Below are 27,286 nucleotides of genomic sequence, written 5' to 3'. Positions count from 1 at the left end.
TTGCTGTGTGTGCTTTCAGTATGGGAAGAACTTCCACCGATAGTGAGTGAAGCCCGTCTCTAACATGAACTTTCAGGTGGCAGAGCTTCCAAGGGCTTTAGTGGCTCTTTGTTGCCCGGTTACCCACATGGGACTGTCCAGGGTGAGGGCAGAGAAAGGTCTTCCTCACCCTGTGGCCAGTTCAAGAAAAGCCTCATCCCAAGTGAATGGCATTAAAATGTCAGTAATATTGGACATGGTTCACTATGATTTGGCTAAGGTTCTAAGTAAAACATTTTGTTTAATCTTCCTAGATTAATACAGAGAGTAACAAATACAGACAAGCTAGAGAACAGGGAAATGTCCATCCCAAAGGAGAGGCGCACCCGCTCCTGAATGCCAGGAGATCTCCAAAGGGCAGTTGTTCACAGACATTCTTTCTGAGAACAGTGTGATGGGCTGCTGTTGGTCTGATCTAGCCTGGCTTGGCAGGCAGGAGGTATCAACTGAATAACCTTGTTTTTTTCCCCTACAAATAGGTTTTTTTTTTTTTTTTGAAATTCTGAGCCCTTTTTTTTTTCTTTATTTTTTCTTTATTTAATATTTTTAGTTTTCAGCATTGATTTCCACAAGAGTTTGAATTACAAATTTTCTTCCCCTTTCTACCCTCCCCCCACTCCAAGATGGCATATATTCTGATTGCCCTGTTCCCCAGTCAGCCCTCCCTTCTGTCCCCCCACTTCCCCCGCCCCAAACCCTTTTCCCTTACTTTCTTGTAGGGCAGGATAGATTTCTGTGCCCTGTGCCTGTGTATTTTATTTCCTAGTTGCATGTAAAAACTTTTTTTTTTTTTGAACATCTGCTTTTAAAACTTTGAGTTCCAAATTTTCTCCCCTCTTCCCTCCCCACCAACACTCCCTAAGAAGGCAAGCAATTCAACATGGGCCACTTGTGTATTGTTATGCAAAACCCTTCCACAATACTCATGTTGTGAAAGACTAACTATATTTCCCTCCATCCTATCCTATCCCCCTTTATTCAATTTTCTCCCCTGACCCTATCCCTTTTCAAAAGTGTTTGCTTTTGATTACCTCCTCCCCCATCTGCCTTCGCTTCTATTGTCTCCTCGTTTTTAACTCCTTCCTCCTTCTTTCCTGTGGGGTAAGATACCCAATTGAGTGTGTATGTTATTCCCCTTCTCAAGTCAAATCCGATGAGAGCAAGATTCACTCATTCCCCCTTACTTGCCCCATCTTCCCTCCCAACAGAACTGCTTTTTCTTGCCACTCTTATGTGAGATAATTTACCCCATTCCCTCTCTCTCTTTCTCCCTCTCTCAATATATTCCTCTCTCATCCCTTAATTTGATTTTATTTTTTAAGATATCATCCCTTCATATTCAACTCACCCTGTGCCCTCTTTCTACATATATGTATGTATGTATGTATGTATGTATGTATGTATGTATGTATATTCCCTTCAGCTACCCTAATACTGAGGTCTCATGAATTACACATCATCTTTCCTTGTAGGAATGTAAACAAAACAGTTCAACTTGAGTAAGTCCCTTATGATTTCTCTTTCTTGTTTACCTTTTCATGCTTCTCTTGATCCTTGTGTTTGAAAGTCAGATTTTCTATTCAGCTCTGGTCTTTTTACTGAGAAAGCTTGAAAGTGCTCTATTTTGTTGAAAATCCTTATTTTGCCTTGGAGCATTATATTCAGTTTTGCTGGGTAGGTGATTCCTGGTTTTAATCCTAGCTCCTTTGACCTCCAGAATATCATATTCCAAGCCCTTCGATCCTTTAATGTAGAAGCTGCTAGATCTTGTGTTATCCTGACTGTGTTTGCACAATACTCAAATTATTTCTTTTTGGCTGCTTGCAGCATTTTCTCCTTGATCTGAGAGCTCTGGAATTTGGTGACAATATTGCTAGGAGTTTTCTTTTTGGGATCTTATTCAGGAGGCAGTCAGTGGATTCTTTCAATTTCTATTTTACCCTCTGGCTCTAGAATACCAGGGCAGTTTTCCCCGATAATTTCTTGAAAATTGATATCTAGGCTCTTTTTTTCTTTTTTTTTTTTGAGCATGGCTTTCAGGTAGTCCAATAATTTTTAAATTATCTCTCCTGGATCTATTTTCCATGTCAGTTGTTTTTCCAATGAGATAGTTCACATTGTCTTCCATTTTTTCATCCTTTGGTTCTGTTTTATAATATCTTGATTTCTCATAAAGTCATTAGCTTCCACTTGCTCCAGTCTAATTTTTAAGGCAGTATTTTCTTCAGTGGTCTTTTGGACCTCCTTTTCTATTTGGCTAATTCTGCCTTTCAAGGCATTCTTCTCCTCATTGGCTTTTTGGAGCTCTTTTTACCATTTGAGTTAGTCTATTTTTTAAGATGTTGTTTTCTTCAGTATTTTTTTGGGTCTCCTTTAGCCAGTCATTGACTTGTTTTTCATGATTTTCTTGCATCATTCTCATTTCTCTTCCCAGTTTTTCCTCTACTTCTCTAACTTGCTTTTCCAAATCCTTTTTGAGCTTTTCCATGGCCTGAGACCAGTTCATGTTTTTCTTGGAGGCTTTTGATGTAGGCTCTTTGACTTTGTTGACTTCTTCTGGCTGTATGTTTTGGTCTTCTTTGTCACCAAAGAAAGATTCCACAGTCTGAGTTTGAATCTGAGAGTGTTTTTGCTGCCTGGCCATGTTCCCAGCCAACTGCTTGACCCTTGAGCTTTTCGTCAGGATATGACTGCTTGTAGAGTAGAGATTACTTTGTTCCAAGCTTAAAGGGCTGCGCTGTTGTTTTCAGAGCTATTTCTACACAGCAAGCTCTGCCACACCAAAACTCCTCCTCCCCCAAGAACCTCCAATCCGGACCGGGACTCAGATCTAAGCAGGCTCTGCACTCCCACTCCGATCTGCCGCTTAATTCCTCCCACCAGTTGGGCCTGGGCCCGGAAGCAACTGGAGCTATAGCTCTGGAAGCTGCCTCAGAGCTGCACCACCTCTGCTGCCCCCTGGGGCGTTGGGACCACCGCAAACTCCTTTCACTTTGTCCTTGCAGTTTTTTCCCCATTAACCTTCTCTGTTGTCTTTGGTGTTTGTGGGTTGAGAAGTCTGACTTGGTAACTGCCACAGCTCACTGATTCAGGGTGCTAGGGCCTGTTCCGCCCAGCTCCTGGTCTGGTTGGTCCAGGCGCGGCCCACGCTGGGCTCTGCTCCGCTTCACTCCCAGTCCGGTGCAATAGACCTTACCCAGCAACCATCCAGGCTGTCCTGAGCTGGAGCTCTGCCTCCCTCTGCTATTTTGTGGGTTCTACAATTCTAGAATTTGTTCAGAGCCATTTTTAATGGGTGTTTGGAGGGTCCTGGGGGAGAGCTTTAGGCAAGTCCCTGCTTTCCAGCTGCCATCTTTGCTCTGCCCCCCCTACAAATAGTTTTTAATAAACTTGCTTGTCTGTAAAATAGAGACTTTGGACCAAAGGATCCCAAGTTCCCTCCCAGGATTAAAGTCTCTGATAACACCTTTCCATTACTTTCTCAGAGGCAGAAAATAGTGAGCATAAATCCATCCCTCTATACAACCTCCCACTCCAGCCTCTGATAGGCCCTCTTCTCATTTAAGATAAATCCTTCCACTTGCCAAATGAAGATTTCTGAATGAACCACAGGATTCCTGGGATCCCTCCCACCCCTGAAATCCTGTGGATCTAGAATTCTAATATGAAGTACAGGGAGAAATGCACCCATCTTTCTCGCTACTTCATGGGACTGGAGTGTAGTGGCAGTGCAATATGTTTGTCAAAATGTATCTTTACCAAAGGTTTGTCACTAGTGTGGCTTGTGAGGCCTTCACTCTCCTGGTTCCTTTTCGCTTTAAACTGGACCAGGCAACCCCAGGAACCGAAGTGAGAGCTCAGAGCGCTTCTCCTAACGTGTCCTCAATGTTCCTCCCACGCTTCCTACCCCCCCCCAAGACTTGTGGTGGAGGGAGAGAGAGGAAGAGAAAAGCTCCCCCCCCCACAACCAAACCCTCAGACTCCTCATCCGACCAGCAGTCAGTCTCACTTGACACCTCAGGTTCTGTTTCTTTCAGCACTTGGCTTAGATGCTAACCTCATCCAGGAGGGATTTTCCAGATTCCCTGTCTCACTCAGACCCTTATGTTATCTTATACTAAGCCGTGAGGGGCACAGTAAAAGAAACGCTGGGCCAGTGCTTCAGACTCTTAGATAATGGCTCGCTCTCTGAACCTGGGCACATCATGCAATGGATGTCTGCCTCAGTTTCCTCCTCTGTAGAAGAGGATAATAGCACCTGCCTGTTGGTCAGCTGGTGGTGCAGTAGATAAAGTGCTGAGTCTGGAGGAAGGAGCACCTCAGTCTGGCCTTTAAACACTTACTAGTTGTGTGACCTTTGGCAAGTGACTTCACTGCTGTGTAAAATGGGGACAGTAATAGCTCCCGCCTGGCAGGGTTGTTGTGAAAGTTGGATGAGATTGTAGAGCTCTTAGCACAGTGGCTGGCCTGTATGTAGTAGGTGTTCTGTATAATCCCAGCCCTTGTTGTTGTTGTGACATAAAACAAACACCTTTCAGAACTGTCTCCTTTTTCAGGTATCTCAGCATGCAGCAAAGTGCATTCCAGCGATGGTGTGTCCTGAGCTTACAGAACAAATCCGGCGAGAGATTGCTGCCTCCCTCCATCAACGAAAGGGGGACTTTGCTTGTTATTTTCTAACAGATCTTGTTACATTCACGTTACCTGCAGGTAACTATGAAACTGGAACTTTTCTGTTGTATTATTGATCTCATTACATGGTGCTGGCAATGAAGAGTGTCTTTCAAAGAACATTTTAGTGAATTATTCCCTTTCTGTGGGAGTGAGGGGAGGAAAAGGAAACCACATTCTAATCCTTATCTGTTTTACATTTGTAATTTTTTGTGCTTGTCTGATTTATGTAAATAGTAAGCCTTTCAGTATGGATGTGCGGTGTGGGGTTTTTTTTTTTTTTGCACGCTCTGCTTTTTAATATAAGCATGGAATGTTTTTCTCATTACAGCCTGTCTTCCATGTTTCTCTATAGACCTAGTGAGTCTTCAGGTTGGAATCCCGCATCTTAACCTACTGATTTTGTAGATGAGACCACTGAGGCACGGACAAGGTCCCTTGCTTGCCTTCGAGGACTCCCTTTGGAGCTCCCTCCTCTTCTTCTCTTTGACCTCAAATCATGGTTCTTCTTGACCAGCTCTTTTCTGTAGATATTTTCCTTTGGAAATTATTAAAACTGTTTTATTCAGACCAACATGTGTTTATCCTAAGTATGATGAGATTCGCTAGCTACTAGTTATGATGCCTATCCGTACAGTTATTTGAGTAGGCAGTAGGAGTAGAGGCCTTCTGTAAAGTCAGCATTAAATTAACGGAGCAAACCAACAGTAGGAGTGTTTCTAAACATTACTGCTCCCTTTCCATGCTACATGTGTGTTTCTTGTTTCAGTAACACTCTACATTGTCCCCAAGGTTTTTTGTTTTTTTGCCAGTTGTCACTGAAGAGCATCACCAAAGACCATCATTTTTAGAGTGAAGATTCTGTGGGGGGCATCTAAATTTGTTGGGCATCTTATAGCTGAAAAGAGCAGAGTTTGCAAAGGGATAAAGGGAGAAGCGTAATTCATTTTTTGTCCCCTGGAACAGCAATAGCCATTGAGGCATCCCTGCAAAATAGCAAATGATTTTTCCATTCCCCAAGGGATTGTGGGAATTGTTTAGTAGCAACTAAAGGTAAAAAAGTAGCTGTTTTTTAGGTTAATACTAATAATTTATGTAAAAATAATTTGAAAAATGATTTCAATATATTCTTGTATACTTATGTCCTAGCAATAGGAATTTATATGTACAACACAATGATTAGATTTTAATTTTGTGCTGACTTTAAAAAGGGCAAAAGAAGTGTTGAACTAGTGTACATAGAAGCGTATGTCACTGACTACTAATTGGGCTTGAGAAAATTGGAGTTAGAGGAAGTCTTGGGGAGGGCTGAGCAGGATACAGTATTGTGGACAGTGGCTGCAGAGGAGTTTGATCAGCATTAATGAACTTGTGAGATGGTGTTGGGCTCAGGGACTGAGTTTTGTCCTTTAAACTGTGGAGTGAAAAATAGGAGAGATGGGAAACTGAGGTTAATGAATGGACTTAATTTTAGCAATAAAACATTATCCTAAGACATTAAAATGAGGACTAGAACAGAGATCTACTATGAGGGAATTAAATATGGACAAGTGGTGGTTATGGAAAATGTGTTTTATTCAGCATTTTAAATGGAATCTTTCATAGTTTACAAAACACAGCTTTGTATTGTTCTGCTATATAAAAGTTACTTTGCAACATTGAGTTGAAATGATGATTTTTTTTGGTGGAATTTGACGCCATTATCAAGCTTATTTTTTTCTATAAAGTGTGTTTCTATTTCCACATCTCCCTCCCCTTTTGTTTCTCATTCTTCCAGATATTGAAGACTTGCCTCCCACAGTACAAGAAAAATTATTTGATGAAGTGCTTGATAGGGATGTTCAGAAAGGTAAGCAGCAAGGCAGTTGTCATCATCTGTCCTTTGTGACGTCACGAGTGATTATAGTTAGCTTTAATTATATTATCACCCGTTGCTTTGTTGATAACTGTTAAAGATCAGTGGAATAATTTTTGTAAGGCACACGTTTTAGAGGCTGAGCATACAACTTTTATATTTTTGATCACTGAAACAAAAACTGTTTCAGTTTTTAAGATCCTGTGATAGAGTTGTTTAGTGCATGTATGGTTACGTGAGTATCACAGTTCTTGCTAGGATAAAGGAGACAGCAGGCAAATTGGCCAAGTAACCATTTTTGAAATTTGACTTGATTATCTTCTAGAACCCAATTGTTAACATATGTAAAATTTTGTAAGTGGATGAGGTTATGTGATTTCCAGACTAACAATTCCTAAACAGATTTGTAATCTATTTGTGAATCCTTATGATGTTCGGATAACTCAGAAGAATTTTTTTCCAGTTCACTAGTGACCACTAGTAAATCATGTGCCATATAATTCCTTCTCATTGGCTGTGAATAGGCTTTCCTACTAAAACGTTCCTTAATTGCACAGACACAAAAATGAGCATGTTTTAAATGCTTCTTAGAGTTAGAAGAAGAATCTCCGATTATAAACTGGTCCTTGGAATTGGCTACCCGCTTGGACAGTAGACTCTATGCACTTTGGAACCGAACTGCTGGGGACTGCTTGTTGGACTCGGTGCTGCAGGCCACCTGGGGCATTTATGACAAGGACTCGGTACTGCGCAAAGCCCTCCACGACAGCCTGCACGACTGCTCGCACTGGTGAGATGCTGCGTCACCCGGCCCGGCAGGGCTAGAACGAGTCTCATCGGGGTTATGCTTTTTTTAAGGGAAGGTTGGCATACTGTGACAGCTTGACCATTTTCATATTTTTTTCACAAGTTTGCTCCAAGTTATGAAATAGATAAATTTGAAAGTGGCCTTTAAATAATTGGTTTTTTCCTTACATTTTAGAGAATATTTACAGACTCTTGATGTCTGTGTTTAAACCTTAAAAATCTGTTACCAGGCGCTCTGAATGTGCCTGCCGATCAACAGTATTGAGTTGAGACTATATGCCAAGTATTGTACTGGGTAAGATGCAGCTGAAGTGGAAGATCATTCCCACCCTAAAGATTTCTTTTTTTTTTTTGAGGGGGGAAGGCGGGGCGATTGGGGTTAAGTGACTTGGCCATGGTCACACAGCTAGTAAGTGTGTCAGTTGTCTTAGGTCGCATTTGAACTCAGGTCCTCCTGACTCCAGGGCCGGTGCTCTACTCACTGTGCCACCCAGCTGCCCCCAAGATTTCTTTTTTTTTTTCCCCTTTAAAAACAAGGGAAAAAAAGATAGTAATTATGCTGCTTTATTAGTCAGAAAACATTGAGGCTTTCTCTGTGCCATGAACTGTGTTTGTTAGCATTAATGATACAAAGAGAGGCAAAGACAGCCCCTGACCTCAAGGAGCTTACTGTCTGATTCATTACTCCAGACATGCTGTGGTTTCACAAGACTTCCGTGCCTCAGTAAGTGGTCTCTTGTCTTTTTTTTTTTCAGTTGCTTTTCCCACAAAAATCCATTGTGGTACAGTGGGAAGAGCATTGTTTATAGAGTCAGAGGACCTGGGTTCAAATGTCACCTTGGATGTTTACTCCCTTTGTGACTGGGCAAATCATTTGACACCCCTGGGGTTCAGTTTCCTCATCCATACAGTGAGGGGGTTGCATGAGATAGTCGTGGAGGTCCCTTCTGGGCTCTGTCCTCTCAGGATTCCCGTGTGTCAGCCCTCCTTCTAGTGCTGACCTTCTCTGAACTGAGCTTGACTGGATCATTAAATAGTCGGTAGACGTTGTTTAGGTGACTCCCATACTCGATGCCACTAGAACTTGTATTTACTCGGCATGACTTGAGAAACTCAGCGTCATTTCTACTTTATGATGAGGATTTGGAGCAGGACCTGAGTGAAGGAAGGGTTAGCAGCATTACTTAGGTTCTCATCATGTTTCTGGATTTATTACCTTCAGTTTCTTGGCGGGGAGGGGGGCGGCGCTGTGTATGTGCATACTACAAGTATCTGAGGGTGACTAAAAGTCATCGTCATTGGGTGTCTGAGAAGGGAAGAGAAGGGCAGGACTGTGGCGAGCTGTACGTAGGGCACTCCCCTGCCTTCTGGGGCTTTCTTCCCCCAGTTTTGGTGGCTACAAAACTCCTGCTGCTGCATGCTTCCCAGAGGTGGTGCCAAGGCTGGGGTAGTAGCAGGGAGTAGCCTGCTTCTGGCAAGCTTTCGTTATTTCGTCAGCAAGTGCAAGTTGGGCATGGCTACGGTGTAGCTAGAGTGCCCGCTGGGCACCTCTGAAGCCAAAGCCATGTTTTTATGGCCCATAGGAGAGGAGCTAGACTAGAGGAACATGGAGAAAGGCCCAGGGCAGTTTGGGTTGTTGTGGTAGAGGTAGCTGTACTCAGGAAGACCGTGCAGCTCTGAGGCCAGCCTGCCTTAGAAAACAGACCTGATCACTGGGTTATGTGAGCTGACAGTAGGCATCTCAGAGCTGGTGGCTTGCCAAGCTTGGCAAAGCCTGGTGTGAGCAAGGCCTGAAAGATGAAAGGCTTGGAAGACATGTTTTTATAAGCGCATCGACATCCACCTGAGGAGTTGAGGGTAGAGGGCAGTTGGTGCCAAATAGGGATGAGTGAGTAGATCTGTAGGTTCATGGTAAGAATCAAGACATGAATTCTCTGCATTGAGTTGTGGGAAGTTTGTATTCCTCTTTGCACTTTGTTTGGCTGTTGTGTAGCAGTGATACTGTTTATTTGTTGTATCCTGACATAACAGAAAGGAAGATTTAATTCTAAATCATTAAAATGTGGAAACGGCCCATTTGCCAGCAATTTATGGGTTTTCAGAAGTGGTTCTTAAAATTTGATTTTTCTTTGTTTTTACTTTACCTTTATTTCTAAATATGTCTTCCCTCTTATCCAACAGTGAGCGCTGTCTTGTGTAACGGAGACCTAGAATGAGAACAGTTGGTTTGGTAAAATCACCAGCACATTAAGAGTCTGATAGGACATATGCTGTTCCAAGTTCAGAATCCCCACCTCTGCAAACATAATATCTTTTTGTTTTCTATGAACTTGACAAATGTCAAAGAAATACAACTGTTTCTCTGTACAACGACAGAAAAGGCAGATGACGTATGAAGCCCCAGATCTGAATGGTGTACCCCTTCTAAAGGTGTGAGCCTTATTTGGACGTTAGTCACACGGAATAGACAATTGAGAGCATTCGTTCAGAAGCAGTTTTGGTTGTGTTGACCTTCCTCTGCTTCTCGCTTCTTCATTAAGAACATGTTTCATTGACGCCACTTTTGGAGTATCAACATGAGCTCTGTCTTTTCTTGTCTCTTCTGTGGTCAAGGGTTTTTTCCTAATTATGCAGTATTCAGTTTCTGGTTGTCTCTGCTCCATTGTTGTGCATATTGTTTTCTTGTGGAGAGTTTCCTCTGCTGCTTTGTATTTAAGTTCGGTAGTTCGAGACATTCGTATTCTGCATTGTATTTAGTCATTCTCCATTTGAGGAACATCATTGACTTGGTTTTGAATTCTTGGCTTTTATGAGTGCTGCTGTACATAGTTTGAAGTATATGGGACTTCACTTCCTGTCTTCGACCCCCGTGGAATACGTGTCCAGTAGTGGGCTCTGTTGGCATGAACGTCTCTGGATATGGACAGGTTCGTCACTTTCTTAGCATTATTTCGTTTGCTTTCCAGAGTGCTCGGACCAGTTCATAGCTCCGTCAGCAGAGTGTTAAATGTGCCTGTCTTTCCACGACCTCTCCAACATTGACTATTGCCAACTTTTGTCATTGTCAGTTTGCTGGCGGTGAGAGCTGTTTTGATTTTTCTCTTTTTATTAAGTGCTTTACGAGATTTTGGATACAGAGCCTTTTTCATGTTCCAGGGAGCTTAAAATGAATGATGGAGGAATTAATCACAACCAAAACAATTATTTGTTTTCTTAATACTTTTTTCTCCGATAGCCACTTAATATGTGGGCCTGTCCAGTGAATCTTGTGGAATCAAGTGTGCTAACTTTAATTGGCTACTTAGTATCCTGTTCCTGAGACAGATAATCATATTTCCCATACCTGAAATTAATGGAGGTGATGAGTACAGAATTCTTTATCAGAGACATCTGTCACTAACCTTGTAGAATAGATTGGAATTTAAATGTTGATGAACTGTTTTTTAAAGAAAATACAAAATTTCTGTTTTTGAAGGACTAGTGTTCAATGTTTTAAAAATTTTAAATATTTTTTCTAGTTACATGTAAAAAACTTTAACATTCATTTAAAAAAAAGCTTTTGAGTTTCAAATTCTCTCCCTCCCCCATTGAGAAGTTTGATATGTTATACGTGTGCAGTCGTGCAAAACATTTTCATATTAGTCATGTTGTGAAAGAAAACAGACAAAAAGAAAAAGAAAGTTTAAAAAAAAGTATGCTTCACTCTTCATTCAGACTCCGTCGGTTCTTTCTCTGGAGGTGGGTAACATTTTTCATCATGAGTCCTTTGGAGTTGTCTTGGATCATTGTATTGCTGAGAATAGCTAAGTTCTTCACAGCTGATCATTGTATAGCATTGCTGTTCCTGTATAGGGTGTTCTGGGTCTGTTCACTTCACTTTGCATCAGTTGTCAATCTTCCCAGGTTTTTCTGAAATCATCCTGCCCATCATTTCAACTTGTGGTATATGATGCACATCCCCTCAATTTCCAGTTTTTTGCTACCACAAAAACAGCTGCTATAAATATTTTTGTACATGTGGGTGTTTTTCCCTTTTTTAACAATCTTTTTGGGATATAGGCATAGAAGTGGTGTTTCTGGATCAAAGGGTATGCTCAGTTTGATAGCCCTTTGGGCATAGTTCTAACTTGTTCTCCAGAATGATAGGATCAGCTCACAACTCTACCAACAGTGCACTAGTGTCCCTGTTTTCCCACATCCCCTCCAACAATTACTATTTTCTGTCATATTACCCAGTCTGATAGGTGTGAGCTGGTACCTCAGAGTTGTTTTAATTTGCATTTCTCTAATCAATAGTGATTTAGAACATTTTTTCCTATGACTGTAGATAGTTTTGATTTGACTAAAAAAGCTGCCTGTTCATATCCTGTGATTATCAATTGGGGAATGACTTATATTCTTACAAATTTGATACCATTCTCTCTATATATATATTTGAGAAATGTGGCCTTTATCAGAGAAACTTGCTCTAAAATTATTTTTCACAGTTACAATTACTGTGTATTTTCCTCTGTCCTACTCCCTCGCTCCATTTATCCTTATTTTTCTCCTTTTTCACGTTGTCCCTTTGCAAAAATGTGTTACTTCTGACCACCTCCTTTCCTGTTGCCCTCCCTTCTGTCAGTTTTCCCCTCACCCTCCTTTCTCTTGTCTCCTCTCTCTCCTGCTTCCCTTAGGGATTTCTGTACCCAACTGAGTGTGTGTTTATTCTGTCTTTGAGCCACTTCCAGTGAGAATAAAGTTCAAGCGTTGTCCACTCCTATCATAAAAGCTCTTTCACACATCTTCTTTGTGAGATGATTTACCCCATTCTACCTCTTTCTTCTGCCTTCACACAATGCATCCTTCTTTCTTACCCCTTAATTTTGTTTTTTTAAGATTTCATTCCATCATAGTCAACTCACACCTATGCCCTTTCTTTGTCTGTATACTTTTTCTGCCCAAATAATGATAAAGTTCTTTGAAGTTATAGGTATCATCTTCCCTTGTAGGAATGTAAACAGTTTAACTTTTTGAATCTTGTATGATTTCTCTTTCCTGTTTACCTTTTTATGCTTCTCTTGAGTCTTGTATTGGAAAGTCAGATTTTCTGTTCGGTCATTTTTCAGTCATATTCAACTCTTTGTGACCGCATTTGGGGTTTTCTCAGCAAAGATATTGGAGTGGTTTGACATTTTCTTTCCCAGATTATTTTACAGATGAGGAACTGAGGAAAACAGTGACTTGCCCAGGACCATGCAGCTAGTAAGTGTCTGAGTCCAGATTTGAATTTAGGGAGATGAGTCATCTTGGCTCCAGGCCTACACTGTATTCGCTGTTCCAGCCAGCTGCCCTGATCCTTTAATTTAGAAGTTGCTAAATCTTGTGTTGTTCTGCTTGTGGTGCCATGATATTCGAATTGTTTCTTTCTGGCTGCTTGTAATTTTTCTCCTTGACCTTGGAATTCTGATAATATTCCTGGGAGTTTTCATTTTGGCATCTTTTTCAGGAGGTGATTGGTGGATTCTTTCAGTTTCTATTTTACCCTTTGGTTATAGGATATGAGGGCAGTTTTCATTCATAATTTCTTAACATGTGATGTCTAGGCTCTTTTGATCATGGCTTTCAAGTAGTCCAGTAATTTTTTTACATTATCTCTCCTTGATCTTTTTTGTAGGTCAGTTTTTCCAATAAGATATTTTACATTTTCTTTTCTTTTTTTTTATTCTTTATCCTTCATTTTGTTATCTCTTGATGTCTTATGGAGTCATTGACTTCCATTTGTGCAATTATCATTTTTAAGGAATTATTTTCTTCAATGAGCTTTTATACTTCCATTTCCATTTGGCCAGTTATACTTTGTAAGGAATTCTTTTTTTTTCAGTGAACGTTTGTACATCCTTTTCCATTTGGCCAGTTTTGTTTTTTAAGGAGTTCTTTTCATCAGTGAATTTTTGTATATATCTTTCCATTTGGCATATTCTGCTTTTTAAAGAGTTCCCTTCATTGGCTTTTGTGCCTCTCTTAACCATTTGGCCTGTTCTATTTCTTTAAGGTGTTATTTTCTTCAGTATATTTTTTTTCTATCTCCTTTACCCAGCTGTTAACTCTTTTTTTCATGATTTTCTTATATCGTTCTCATTTCTTTTCCCAGTTTGTCCTGTGTCTTACTTGAGTTTTAAAATCCCTTTTGAGCTCTTTCAGAATTTTTTTTTTTGGCCTGAGACCCATTCACATTTTCTTTGAGGCTTTGGATTTAGCTGTTTTGCCTTTGTTGTCTTCTGAGTTTGTGTTTTGATTTTCCCTGTCACTATAGTAACTTTCTGTGGTCAGATTCATTTTTTTTGTTTGTTTGCACATTTTCCCGGCCTATTTCTTGACATTTAGCTTTGCTCCCAGGGTGGAGTGGGCACTATCCCACGCTTCAGGGTTTTGTTTTTTTTTTTTTTTTGGTTGCTGTTTTCAGAACTAGTCCTGGGGTGTCTGTGAGTTTTCAGTTCTTCTAAGGTGGTATGATCCAAGGAGAGCTGTGGTCACTGCTCTCCTGGCCTGTGTTTTGGTTTGTAATAGACCACAAGCACTCCTTTCTGTCCTGGAACTGTGACCAGGGTCTCTGCTCCCCTGTGCCCACATGCTCTAGTCTACTAGGGCTCCTCCTTGCCCTGGGATTATACGCCCTGTTTCAGCAGACAGTCCCCTGTAATCTCTTTCTGACCAGTTGTCTGACCCCCTCACCATATGTGGGCTCTTAAGTCTCAAGTTCTGCTGTTGGTTTGCTAGGGCCTGGCCTTTGTTGGCCTGAGCAACAGTGAGACAGACCTTTCCTGCCAACCTTCTCAGTTGTCTTGGGCTTGAAAATTGTTCCAGCCCATCCTTTTACGGGTTCTGCTGTTCCAGAATTCATTTTGAGGCATTCTTTAAAGTTCTTTGGAGGGAAATTTGGGAGAGCTCAGGTGAGTGGCTTCCTTTCTCCACCATCTTGACTCCCCCTAACTCCCCAGTCAGTTCATGTTCAGTATTGAAGTTGTGAATTTGGTGCTTTCTTTTCAATATTTATCAAATATATAATATTTTTCCTTAGGTTAAATTTACTGTTTTATTTATAACTTGTATTTATTGATATTTCAGAAGTTTGGGGTGATACCTTCATCTGACTTGTAATCTCTACTGTGATTTGCAGACTACTAGAGTTTAAGAACTCCTTAAGCTGAGTACCCAAGTGTTAACTTGTGAACAGAGTCCTAGGCCTGGCATCCCCTGAAATCCTGTATCTTGAACTTTTCAAATAACCTTGTTTTTCTCATTAGCTTTAAAGTATTCAAATGTGTCTACATACTTGAAAAACTGATAAGGCAAATTTTATTGAAAAAATGATTTGATAAAAGAATTAAACCTCTACGTAATTGAAATGCTAAGGCTGTTGTTTGGTTAAATTATGCTTTACAGAAGACCAGAAGAATCCATTTCCCTTTCATTCTTCAAAAGAATACAGGTATTTACTTCTTGTTCCACTTTGGGGTGACCTAGAGAGGCAATATGGTTTTGTGAATCATGCAGAGAGATGAACATTGAAGTTCTCTCAGCTTCTAAGCTCTGCTACTCAAAACTAAGTCTGATTTCCTTATGGTCACGTGGGCTTTTTAGATGGTTGCTCTTCTGCCAACCAGGCCTTTGAGCTTGATGGCAAGGACGTTTTCATTCTTGACTGTATCCTTAGCATATAGTGTAGTATCTTGAACTTCCTAAGCGTTTGTCTGAAATTTAATAGAGATGCTTCAGGTTAGCTCGGTAGACTTTTTCTGTGACCAATTTCATTGTAGTTTTAGCAGATTTTTTTTTAAAACTGCAAAAACTTACAAGGAAGTTGTTTGGGCATTGCTGTGATTGTTTGAGAAGCGTGTACTGATGTTTCCTCATTGATTTGGCAAGGGCTATGGTGGAGATGCGATAGAAGCAATATGGCGCAGGCAGCACGTACCTCCCAGTCCAGAGGGCGCTCTTGCCTTTACTTTGGTCAGAGGTATTTACTTTTTGGCTGGGCCGGGCAAAGAAGTTCCTTTACCAACACAATCCAGAAGAGAGTTACCCAAGGGCGCTGAAAGAAAGTGACGCTGCCTGGTTCAGACAGGCAGACTCTGAGGACAGCCCTCTGTCCACTATGCCCTGCTACCAATGTCAGGGTTTTAAGAAAAGGGATTAGAGAGTATAGTGAAGTTCTGATGAAAACCATTGTGGCTAGTGAGTGAGTCAGACTGCCGAGTTTGGATACCAGCAGGCCCAGAGCCGGTGCACGTGCTGGTGGACCAAGTGAGTGCTCTGGAGCCTCTGTTTCCTCATCTCCAGAATGGGGATGATACTGATTCTTAGGGTGGCTAGGAGAGGGCTCTGCAAAGTCTTAAGGGACCATAGAAATATGAGTTCCTCTTACTGAAGAGGATGGAGTAAGCCCTGTTTGTATCCGCACAACTTCATCTCGCAAGCCAGGCTGCTCGGCCCTTCCCGTGCAGCAGGGCAGAGAAATCAGACACAGCTTTCCCAGTTCCTTCTAGTGCAATGACTATTAATATGTGAATGACTGCAGAGTGCTTCTTTTTAAAAGATTTCTTCACTGTTCTAGGTTTTATACACGTTGGAAAGAATGGGAGTCGTGGTATTCTCAGAGCTTTGGTTTACATTTTTCCCTCAGAGAAGAACAGTGGCAGGAAGATTGGGCATTTATACTCTCTCTTGCTAGTCAGGTAAGAACACTTGGGGCCAGATGCCTTCCTGTTGTTATGTTCTGTGTTGGTATGGATGTTAGGAGCAGTGCAGAGAGTGAGGGGCCCCACGTTTGGAAGACCCAACTTCCAATCTGGTTGTGTTTCCCTGGGTAGGACCGCTGTCTGCCTCAGGTTCCTCACCTGTAAGATGGGGATGATGATAACAGCCCCTGCCTCTCAGGGTTGTTGTGAGGAGCGAATTAATAATCATTGTGAATAGTGAGCACCATCGAAATGTTAGCTTTTATTATTCTATGAGTATGAACAAACCATGGCAAAGCTCCTGCCCAGCCAGTGACTGCAGAGATGCTGAATTGGTGAATGAAGTACTGAAGTTAGAGCCCCCAAACTGGAAGACCTGGAGTTACAGGATGAGCTAATACATGGTTGGCAGTATTTTAACTTTTTAAATTAGTGTGGAAATTCTTGGGTGGTTTAGTGCTTTTTTTTTTTTTTTTTTTGGTATGGGCAAAAAAAAGGGAACAGCCGGTTTTTTTTTTTTTTTTTTTTAAAGAAAGTCCTCAGATAGGAATGAATGAATGTAATGGGTACAACCTGTATTTTTTTAAAGCCAAATTTCTTGCATTTTCTATTGAATCCCCCCCCCATTGTTAGCTGTTCAGAAAGAATGTCATTTTTAAAAGGTTTTATTAATGCCTTTTATTTTAACATCAGTTGTTTTTTAAAATCAGCCAACATAGTGACCATGACCGACAGTAGCATATAATGTTCCACACCAATAGCCTTTCTCCCTCTCTCTCTCTGTGGAACATTTCCTCCTATCTTTTCTGAGTCCAGGATTATTCTAATTTCACAGTAAAGAATATTGCTGTTTTGGCCTTCTTGCACCCTCTAAGACATTATTACACTATGTTGATTTGAAGCCCTGTCATTTTTAGACAGTCACCAAATTTTGTCCTTCTGGGTATTTGAGAGAGGACTGTAATGGCACATGGTCCCAGTGGGAGTTTTGTTCCTGGTAGCATGTCCTGGAAAACATCTCTGTAGTATGATTTCTATTAAGTGTCTTTACCTAGAAAGAGAGCCCTTTTATTGATCCCTAGCATTACAAAGAGTGGGGCTCCAAAGATTGCTGTGCTGCTCTGTGGTGTGCACTTTGGCTGTTGTAGTCTGTATCGAAAGACCCAGTTCCTAAACCTCAGTGGCTCTGCGTTCTTCTCTTGTTCCCTTTCCTTTGCCTGTGTCACTCCTAAAGCCTGAAACGAGAAATTGTTCTTTGTGTTTTGCATAGCCTGGAGCAAGCTTGGAGCAGACGCACATTTTTGTACTTGCACATATTCTTAGACGACCAATTATAGTTTATGGAGTAAAATATTATAAGAGTTTCCGCGGAGAAACTTTAGGATATACCCGTTTTCAAGGTAAGCCATTTGGTCATGTTCTATAGTTAAACTGTCACTTGGGGCCCAGTGCAATTTCTTTCTTGTCACATTCTTATGTATTGATGGATGGCGGGAAGGTCTTACACTTGCTTTTCCTTTTTTCCCCCAAATTAGGAGTAGATTGTGGTGAAAGAGAAGTGCTGGGGGTCCTTTACTGGGTGTCTTGATAGCATGAATCGAAATAGATTGAGGATGTGGGAGTGGAAGGGACGGACGACGACCTCATAGGGTTGAAGGGATTCTCGCTCATTTGGCTGCTGGTAGATGGTTCTTCCCATGTACTTCTGACTGTACCTTTCCTCCCAGGTGTGTATTTGCCTCTGCTCTGGGAACAGAGTTTCTGTTGGAAAAGTCCCATTGCTCTGGGCTACACACGGGGCCACTTCTCGGCCCTGGTTGCCATGGAGAACGACGGCTACGGCAACCGAGGCGCTGGTGCTAACTTGAACACAGATGATGACGTGACCATCACTTTTTTACCTTTGGTCGATAGTGAAAGGAAGCTGTTGCACATACATTTTCTCTCTGCTCAAGAGGTAAGAAGTAGTTCCATGAACAGCTTGGGCTGAGGTCAGGAGTGAACCCACCTCTGCTGTCAAAGCTCATCAGTGCCAGCGTCCTAACACTTAGCCACCCTCGTTCCTGTGGTTTCCCTGCCAGCTCAGTGCCGCCATGCCTGGGGTCCTTGGGCTGTGAGCAGCCTAATACCATGACCCCAGAAATGTCAGGAAGGGGTCAAGTGGCTTCCTGGCTTTTACTTTGATTTCCTGCTTTCTGTGTTCTGAAACTCCCATAACAAATTGGAACAGGTTTGTCCTCCCTCTCTGGCCTTCTTGTTAGTCATTTTTGCCATGTACAGAAAATTGTGCAGTAGTAGATAAATTTACAACATGAAAATACTATTTTGCAGTTTGTGTGCGTGTGCGCGCACACACACACACACACACACACACTGCATACATCACACACACCCTGAGTGCATCTTGCACCATGCATCCCCAACACATGCATACATATGCATGCACTTTTTCGCTCTGGCATCCCTAATGGGTAGTGGTTGTGGCAGCAGTGCCAGGGTATTGAGGATACTCTTTGCACCAGGGTCTAAGTGCTGCTTTCTCTCTTCTCTCTCTCCTCCCCAAGCTTGGCAACGAGGAACAGCAGGAGAAGCTGCTCCGGGAGTGGCTGGACTGCTGCGTGACGGAAGGCGGAGTGCTTGTCGCCATGCAGAAGAGCTCCCGCCGGCGCAATCACCTCCTGGTCACACAGATGGTGGAGAAGTGGCTTGACCGCTACCGCCAGATCCGCCCTTGCACGTCTCTGTCAGACGGAGAGGAAGATGAAGATGAGGAGGACGAGTGAGGCGATCAGGGAGTGAGCTATCCGTGCCACGGGTTGGTGAATGCCCCAAGGTTGGGGTCACGCTGCGAGCAGTCAGTCACTCCGGGATGAACGAGCGGCTAGCAGACACCTGCTGTCCCAGGGATTTTCTGATCCATACACCATGGAGAGAACACAAGTGCTCATCTGCTGTGCGAACAGAGAACTCTGGTTGGACGACAGTTTGTAAAAAGCTAATTTTATTATCAAGACAGAACATTTTGTTTTTTTCCTTTCAAATTGTAAATCTGTCTATAAATGTACCGCATGTGGTTGTGTAAGAAGTTGTGTAATAGGAAAAGTTGTACCAGCATCTTCAAATTATTGAGAAATTTCTATTCAGTGAGGGCACTTACAAAGCACATATTAGATGGCTATTTGTTCTTTTGAAATTTCCTTTTATGGTAGAATTGACATTCTCCATCACTTTTTAGATATTCTGACCTATTAAGACCATTTTGTGTTCTGTTCTGCTGGTGCCACAGTCAGATAATAGGAGGATTTTTGCTCACACAGATGACCCACAGCAAAATGGAAAGAAGTTTATTGGGTTAGTATTAGTGTTTTTAAAAGTTCCTGCTGTGCCCAGTCTAATAAACATAAAATCTTAAGGAACTGTGGAAGAAAAGCCAAATTTCTGATGGACTGAACTTTATATAATATTCTTCCCTTATTTTGAAGTCTCTGGCTTTCCATTAATTCATTGTTTTTATTTTTCTGAAGGATTTTTTTTTTCTTTCTGTCTACAGTACTTATTTATTTGTTTGGAATAGTGACCTCAAATTAGGGTTCTCATTCCAAATATTTGGCCAAGTCCAGTCATTGAGTTGGCTCATCCCTGGACATTAGGCAGGCACAGCCAGTCCAGTGATGGGCTGTGGTCCATTGTGTACCCAATGAATTGTGTGAAGTTTGCTAACTCAGACTTGATTGAGAATTTCATGCCTCTCCCATCGTCACTGTAAATGCACAGCAGAGCATTTTTTAAGCTGGCGTGATTCTTACTGTCTTACCTTCTGGGGCTTTAAGGTAAATCCTGTTGGAAATGGGGCATGCCTTTGTCTAGGCAGGTGGGGATGCTGTTGGCAGTTCAGAATAAAGATTTTACAAAGAGTCAGATGGTTGAAATGCACTGTACGATGGATTTCTCAGTAGAGACCTCTGGGATGCTCTTGCATGTTGGTTGATGTGTGCCATTCCTTTTAAGTAGAAGTTCAAAGTATATTCTTTAGTAGAAAACCCTTGTCAATGGCTTACACTTTGAGCTATACAATTGGTAACAGCTGAAAAAGTGTTATGAGCCCTTTGAAAATTGGGTGGTAGTGTGGGTGATTACAGAAGATCTTTGAAATTAGAATTGGGAAAGAAGTCTCCTAGTAAAATCCTCCTCATTCCCCAAAATCCATAGCTGAAGGCTGTGAAAAGCCTCAAGAATTTGCTTCCTAGAAGGTGGTATTGAAATGTGCACACCTTCTAGGTCCCATCGACAAAGCACCCAAATCAGAAATACACTCCTGTTCTGATGTTTGCAACCCCCCAGTCAAATCCATTTCAAAAGTCACTATAGTTTTTCCTAATGAAATGTCATGTTTGGTCACATGTCTAATAAGTTTCTTGGTGCTTGCTAAAACCACAGGCAAAAGGCTTCTTTGCAGTACTTGTGTGGCTTATCCAAGTTAAAAAAAGACACAGAGATGGGGCCAGGCTCTACTGGACATGGGTCTGGTCTTTCCCTTTTTTACCCTGAAATGGAAAGGATTAGTTTTCTTACAAAACAATCTTAATATTGTAACATTGACCAATGGATAGATTTAAGAACAAATGCTTTCTCTTCTACAGTAAGCTATGAGAATTGGTAATCAGAGAAAGCATTTTTTTCCCTCCATCGGATAAGCATCTAAGAAATAGACACCTGATATGACACACACTTAATGGTGTCATCCTTCTGGAGGCAGACACAAACCTCACGCTCTCTTGGTTGGAAGCAGAGACCACTTTCCAAATGGGAGATGCCAGGAATAAGTCTGGAGAAAAAAATGGCATTATCACTGTGGTTATACACTCAAACCTACCAAGGAGAAGTCAGGGAATGTATTTATCCTTCAATCAGTAAGACTTGGCAGGCTTTTCTGCTCGAGTCCATTATAGATTATATGACCCTAAAAACATAGCTAGCATTGCTAGTACGACATGTCAGGACATTTCCCTATGGGAATAATCACTGCCTCTGCTGTTCCGTGCTTTTACCTTGTTAGGAGGCTTTTCAATGGTTCCACAGTAGGTTGGCTTATTCAGAGCAAAATGTTTATTTTGAAACAAAGGAATCTTCAGTGAATGAAGATGAAACCCTGTGGGCAAATGAGATTTATGCTAACTAGCTTATTTCTGATAATTTCCAGGACGAACTTTTAACTTTGTAAGATGTGAGCTCTTTGTCAGCATCCTAAAGGGCTGCTTTACAGAACTACCCCTGATGGATTCATCTCCCCTTCAGATTTCCCTCCCCACCCCCCCACCCCCAAAAAGCTTTCAGATTGTGTGCGTCTTTAGCCACTGAAGCCGGGCCTATCCTTGGAAAGATGATTGGACTGCTCTTCCCAGCCGCTTTGTAGCTGCAATCACTCGGGACTAGTTAATGAATTGATGGTGAGGGGAACCTGTACTGCTAAGACTGACCAAGAGATTGTTCATGCCAGCCCAATCAGGTCATCACACCGTGCCGCCAAGCAGGAGGGGCTTCCTTCAGTGTGACTCTTCAGGAGATGATCTGCGCGTGTCCCACTGTTACAGATTCCCTTTTGAAATAACTGCCACAGTAGTATATGTTGTCGAGAGCTTTGACATTGTGTCTTTGTGTCTGTATTACGGATGTTACGTTACAACCCCGGCTTTAAAGTGAGTTTAGACACGAGGGTGACTTTACGTTGATTTTGAGCTTTATATGTTGGCAAAATGTTTCTTTTGGGGAGAAACACATTTTCCAAAAAAAGTGTATGAAAAGAAGGAGGAAGGTACTAAGACCTGAGGTCACTGTCTAGGGAGCCCCTCCACATTAATCAATGCCATACTCCTTCCTTAAGGTATTTAGAAATCAGTCTTCCTGGAAGAAAAAAGACCACAAAAGATGCTGAATCATTTTGATAATAAATGGTGGATGATAAAGTTCTTTCCTTCATGTCTCCGAATTCTAATCTGTAAACTCAGTGACAAAAAACTCAACTTTCTTTTGCGTTAATGCTTTACAAAACAGGTAATTTTGGGCGAATTTTAAAAACAAAAGTAAAAATTTATGACTATTTAATGCTAAAATACCTTAAAGGTAATCATTTCATCTTAAGAACAGCATAAAAGTGAAAAGCAGTTTCAGTGATGACACTGCTTGGGAACATTTAAGCTACTAAGTTTTACAGCAAACCAGGGAATTGTGTGTGTGGTTGCCTGGCTCTGGGTCTTGGTAGTTCTGTGAAGTCTCAGAACCTACCGAAAGGCCACCGAGCCTCATCTGGGTGGGCTGTCCTCCATTCTCACAGCTGATTGCAAAAGTGCTTATTGTAATGCCCCCCCTCACTGGGATGCGCCAAGGTCTAGGCAAAGGCCTTTTGTTAAGGGACAGGAAGGAATTGGAACAGCAGCATTTTTCCTCAAAGTTCAAATGGCCCAAAGGGGCTTGAATTTCAGAACTTAACTGAAGTTTTGATCACTTTTATTGAAAACTGCACTGAAGGCTAAATGTTCACCTTTACAATAAACAAATACAAGAACGGGGAACACACTAAAACAAAACACCCCGCTTGCTGACAGCCATTCTCGGTTTTCTGTTTGGGACAGTTTGCAAGATTTCTTTTGTCACAGAAACAGGAATGTACCTATACAAAGGCTCAAAGCAGGCCATCTTTTTAAAACAAAAAGGCGAGGATTCACAAAAGACTATGAATAGAACATGTAACTAGCTGATACAAATCTAATAGGATTTGTTAAAATCAGTCACACCTAACAACACATTGGAAGTGTTCTTGTATAAAATAGCACGTGAAGAAAAGAAGGCTTTTATCAATGTCTAAAAAAGTGGGTTTTGTTCATAGACATCTGACAAATTACCATAAAAAGTGTTTCCTGAGACATAAGGAAATGCAACGTTATTCTTCTTGAGCTCTTCCAGCTCAAGACTTTCCACTCAATAAAATAGCTGAGGATCTGAAACTGAGAAAATATATTTGAGTACAAACAGCTTGTGAAATTTAATACTTTTTTTCTTTCTTTCTTTTTTTTTTTTTGCATCATTAAGAGGGTTTTACTGAGCTTACAGCCAACCGCTCAGGGTGTGTGTGTATATAGTTCAGATGAGGGAGAAATAGGTTTCACTGTAACACAGGAAACTTGACTGTCTTCAGTATCTTATGCTGTGTAGTGTCTAATATAGGAAAACCATTTTCTCCTCATTTTTGTGATAGTTTATCCTCCTAGCCAAAGAGGTAACCAGCCACACGTGGTCAGAAGAGGCTCGAGTCCCAGGAGTAGGTTTCCTCTCTGCAATTTCATATTCAGATGGTTGGATCTCTTGATGCAACATCTAAAGCAGATATCTAGGACCTGCTATTCCCAAGGGATTGAGAAAGGAAAAAGATCTATTGATTCTTGTGATTGGTGCACAGATGAAAAAAACTTAACACACAATAACAGAAGTTGGTTGTTAATGTTACCACATCCTAGCTTTCCAGCACTTGTAAGCAGAGATGTTGACTGCCGGGTGGTTCTCCCCATCTCGCCTTTGGATCTCCTTCAATGCTGCAACGTCAGTGATGCATCGGTCTAGAATCCATGTTGTGAATTCTACATCAAATTCCTTTTCTCGTAGTTCCTGTTCATTGTTCACTGCTTCTTGGTCCCAAGTTCATGTAAATGATTATTTTCATTAAATTATCTGCTATTGCTCGTTGGGGTGCTCTCTATTGTCCCCATGTTTTGTGGGCTGGTTAGGAGAGGGAGCTTGGGAAGGATGGGCCACGGTTGGAAGATTATGAGTAACGGGAATCCCTCCTGGAATGATGCCTTCCATAGCTGCAGGAATTCCTCCAGGCGTAACGCTGACTATGCCAGGTGGGTATCTAAGGAAGGGAAAAAAAAAAGATGGGTGGTTTAAGGCAGGCTACCAAGAGACACTTCAGCAGAGGTGTGAGATGGAACGTTTTCAGAGTCAGTGACCAACATTTTGTCTGAATTCTAGTGACTAGAAAAACAGGCTAGCCAAGTGTACTTGAAGGCCGTGACCTGGAAATGGTGATCATTCCATTTCTTTAGAAAACTTACAATTTCATTATAATTGGTTGTTTTTAAGGGGTTTGCCTTGAAAACTGATTCAAGGCTTACCCCCAACCCACAAACCTGTGCAGATATCCATGCACAAGTCACATCTGTGCCCCAAGCAACCCTGTAAGGCAGGAGTGGTGTTCATGCTCGCTGCAGAGCTTCCACATTTGGAGGATACCTTTACGAAATCATAGTTTTGTTCAGATGTGAAATGACCTATGAGGATACAACTTGTTTTCACGCAGTGCTAGCCAGTTTAAAGTTGCAATTCAGGGGATGAAATATAATTAGACTGATGCAGGTCAAGACAGGACATTTATGGGAAAAGGGAGGTGTGTGTGCATAGAAATGTAAGAAAGAGGAGCACTCGCTGTGTTTAAGCATATGCAACTAGGTGGCGCACTGGATAGAGCAGCAGCCCCGGAGTCAGTCTCAGACGCTAGACACTTACTAGCTGTGTCACCCTGGGCAAGTCACTTAACCCCAGCTGCCTCATAGCAACAACAAAAGTTTATAGCTTAGACCCTGGATGTACTGGGAAGTATGTACTACAAGAATGCTTAACTCCATGTAGAGAGGAAGGAGTCAACATCTGAGAAAACCGGGGAAAACAGAAATGCACTGGCCTCATCCCACCACACTGCCTGCTTCCATGAATAAACAGGCCCTACCCAGGGAAATGTCCTACTTGCCAAATGCAAAGGATGTTGTCTTGGCCGCTTACAGACCAAGCACAAATCTAAGAAGGCACCTGCTTAATGTTCTGAATATGGTAACCTAGGTTTGATTACGTTGTGTTCTCTCCCACACGTAGTCAGAATTTAAGAGACCTAGTGTTTTGAAATGCTTTAATTAAATTATGCTAGACTGCAGTGTGGGAATCAAGAGGCAGTCCCTTTTCTTTGTAATCACAAACAGTAAGAATTTTTGCCCTAGGATACCAGGTTCTGCCCTTGGCAAGCAGAGCAGACAACTTTTAAAAATTCTGCAATAGAAATGACTTCAGAGAGTATGCGTCAGAAGTGATATGAGAGAAGCATCTTAAAAAGGAAGATGTTTGTCCTTTTAATGTTAACATAAATCAGAAGTGATGACAACACAGGTCCACTGAACTGGAAGAGAAATGAAGAAAATTCTCTCATGGAAGGGGCCCAACACCCTTGAAATTCCCCACATTCTGCCTTTTGTTCAGCTTCATCAAATGATTCACGGTGCTCTCATAGACCTCAGTTTACTTGCAATGTGCACAAATTATCTCAGAGCTTCCTTTCAACTCTCAGTCTATGGCCTTATGACAGATTGAGTGTGTCTGGCCCTAGAAGGTGGTAGCTGGTTAAGAGAAATGGAGAATTTTCCTGCTTCAGGGGGTTAGTGGGACCCTCATCTGGGGGTGGCAGGTTGACCAGCTGGCCTGTCACCTGAGCACTTGTGATTCAATGTCAGTGAGGTAGAAATGTGCTCCCACACAAGGTGAGTAACAGGGTGGAGTAGAGGTGCATGATTGGCTCCTGGCAGATCCACATGTGGTATACAAGGGAATGTGGTGACCACTCCAAGTTCCGTGGAAGGAAGGTCTTACCCGTTTGGTTGGCTACTAAACTGTGCGAGGGCTGGCTAAAGTCAGTCTCCCCCTGAGCCATTTCATCCAGGTAGGACCACCAAATGTAACGCAGTTAAACAGACTAGCTGCTGATCAGGTGTGAACTATGGCCTCTTAGAACTTAAAAGTATTCTGAAAACCTCCACACGCTGGACTTCTGGGGGACTTAGATGTACATGTTTAAAAACAACAGTTCTGATTCTTCCAATTTTCTCTCCCTCTTGGCTAAGCGACCATTGGGTGTTAGGACTTGGCCAATTTCTAGTTTGTACACTGTTACATGTGCACCTCAAATGTTTGGGGTGGGGGTGAGGTCTAGACCTGTGACTTCATTAACGTGGGAAACTCCTGGTGTGGAAATGCTACTGCAGCCGAGGCTCCCACTGCTGGTATGATACTCCGTGACCTGCCTGTTAATGTGCGCCAGCCCACCACCCCTCCCCTGGGCTCGGCATCCAAAAATGGAATGGAAAGGCTGGACCAAAGTGGAGAGGAAGCCCTTTCCTTGTGAAAGTTGCTGGCTTAGATTGTTGATTTTTATGACTTTTTTGACATTTAATTTCTCCACCCTGTTTCAGGAGGCCTCTGGAGGATGGATTTTTAAAAACCGTCTCACTTTTGGGAAGGAGGAGGAAGGGAAGCCGAATAAAGGTGGCCCTTCGGCAGTACCCCCCAAACCTTGCTCTCGGCTCAAGAATGGAGGTAGTTTTTATATCCTGGACTAAAAAAATGCCTTTTGGTTCAGGGGCTTGGCCTACACATTCAGCCAGAATCAGGGGTGGGGAGTGATCTTCCCACACCTGAAGGGGATCTCGTGAAGAGGGAGCCGGCTTGTGTGTGCCCCAGAGGAGAGCCAGGAGCACGGGAGGAAGCTTCCAAAAGGCAGGAAGTCTTCCCCAGGACTCCAGGCTGGAAAGGGGCTCGCAGCCCTCCCCAGCTCAGACCATGTGCTTATGACATGCATGCACCTGGAGGGCCAGGGGGCCAGGAGGCCAGGCCAAGGTTAGTGCTGCGCAGAATCCCCCCTCTCACCTGTAGGTGGCACCATTGAGCTCTGGATGAATGGCCTGTTGATCTATTACGGACCAGGGAGCAGAAGTGACGAAGAATTCTTTATTCACGCAGTTTCTTAAGCTGTCTGGGATGCGCCCTGGAAGCCAAGGAGTGGTTTCACTTAATGCTGGGAGAAGAAAGGGTGATGGGGGGAAAGTGGCCACACCTCCCCAGCCTGGGGGGCTACTGCACCCTACAGCCTTGCTTCAGAGACCGGTGATGGAGGGCCCTTCCCTCCAAGCCCAGGGGGGCTCCCCGTCCCCCACTCCAAGCCCAGGGGCCCTCCCCAGTCCCCTCAGGATCCCTTCTCAGCATCACCAAGTGAAATGGCAAACAAAGCCTCTCACATTAAAAAATAAAAGAAATCTCAGACCCCAGGTTATGGGAAGTCCTCTGCCCTAAGCTTCACTTTAAATTTATTTACGTGCTCAAG

At 42.3% G+C, this 27,286-nt stretch overlaps 2 protein-coding genes across 3 annotated transcripts in view; one reads left to right on the top strand and one right to left on the bottom strand.

The window, feature by feature from the left end:
• The window catches only part of ZRANB1 (zinc finger RANBP2-type containing 1), a 79,755-nt gene extending 59,749 nt beyond the window's left edge, over positions 1–20,006 (top strand). Inside the window, exons 4-10 of the mRNA XM_036734598.1 lie at positions 4,596–4,749; positions 6,488–6,559; positions 7,157–7,355; positions 15,969–16,089; positions 17,363–17,492; positions 17,820–18,049; positions 18,657–20,006. Of these exons, the coding sequence (XP_036590493.1) occupies positions 4,596–4,749; positions 6,488–6,559; positions 7,157–7,355; positions 15,969–16,089; positions 17,363–17,492; positions 17,820–18,049; positions 18,657–18,875 (1,125 nt within the window). The 3' untranslated portion in view covers positions 18,876–20,006. The remainder of the gene's footprint in view (positions 1–4,595; positions 4,750–6,487; positions 6,560–7,156; positions 7,356–15,968; positions 16,090–17,362; positions 17,493–17,819; positions 18,050–18,656) is intronic.
• A 2,573-nt stretch (positions 20,007–22,579) lies between these two features.
• CTBP2 (C-terminal binding protein 2) overlaps positions 22,580–27,286 on the bottom strand; it is a 56,515-nt gene continuing 51,808 nt past the window's right edge. For both annotated transcript variants that reach the window (XM_036734597.1, XM_036734596.1), the window contains 2 exons: positions 26,833–26,950; positions 22,580–23,998 (listed from right to left, as the gene is read on the bottom strand). In XM_036734597.1, the coding sequence (XP_036590492.1) occupies positions 23,818–23,998; positions 26,833–26,950 (299 nt within the window). In that variant the 3' untranslated portion in view covers positions 22,580–23,817. The remainder of the gene's footprint in view (positions 23,999–26,832; positions 26,951–27,286) is intronic.

The sequence above is a fragment of the Trichosurus vulpecula genome, chromosome 8 (genome assembly GCF_011100635.1).
Source record: "Trichosurus vulpecula isolate mTriVul1 chromosome 8, mTriVul1.pri, whole genome shotgun sequence".
Classification (NCBI taxonomy): domain Eukaryota; kingdom Metazoa; phylum Chordata; class Mammalia; order Diprotodontia; family Phalangeridae; genus Trichosurus; species Trichosurus vulpecula.
This window is presented reverse-complemented; position numbering and strand designations above follow the sequence as displayed.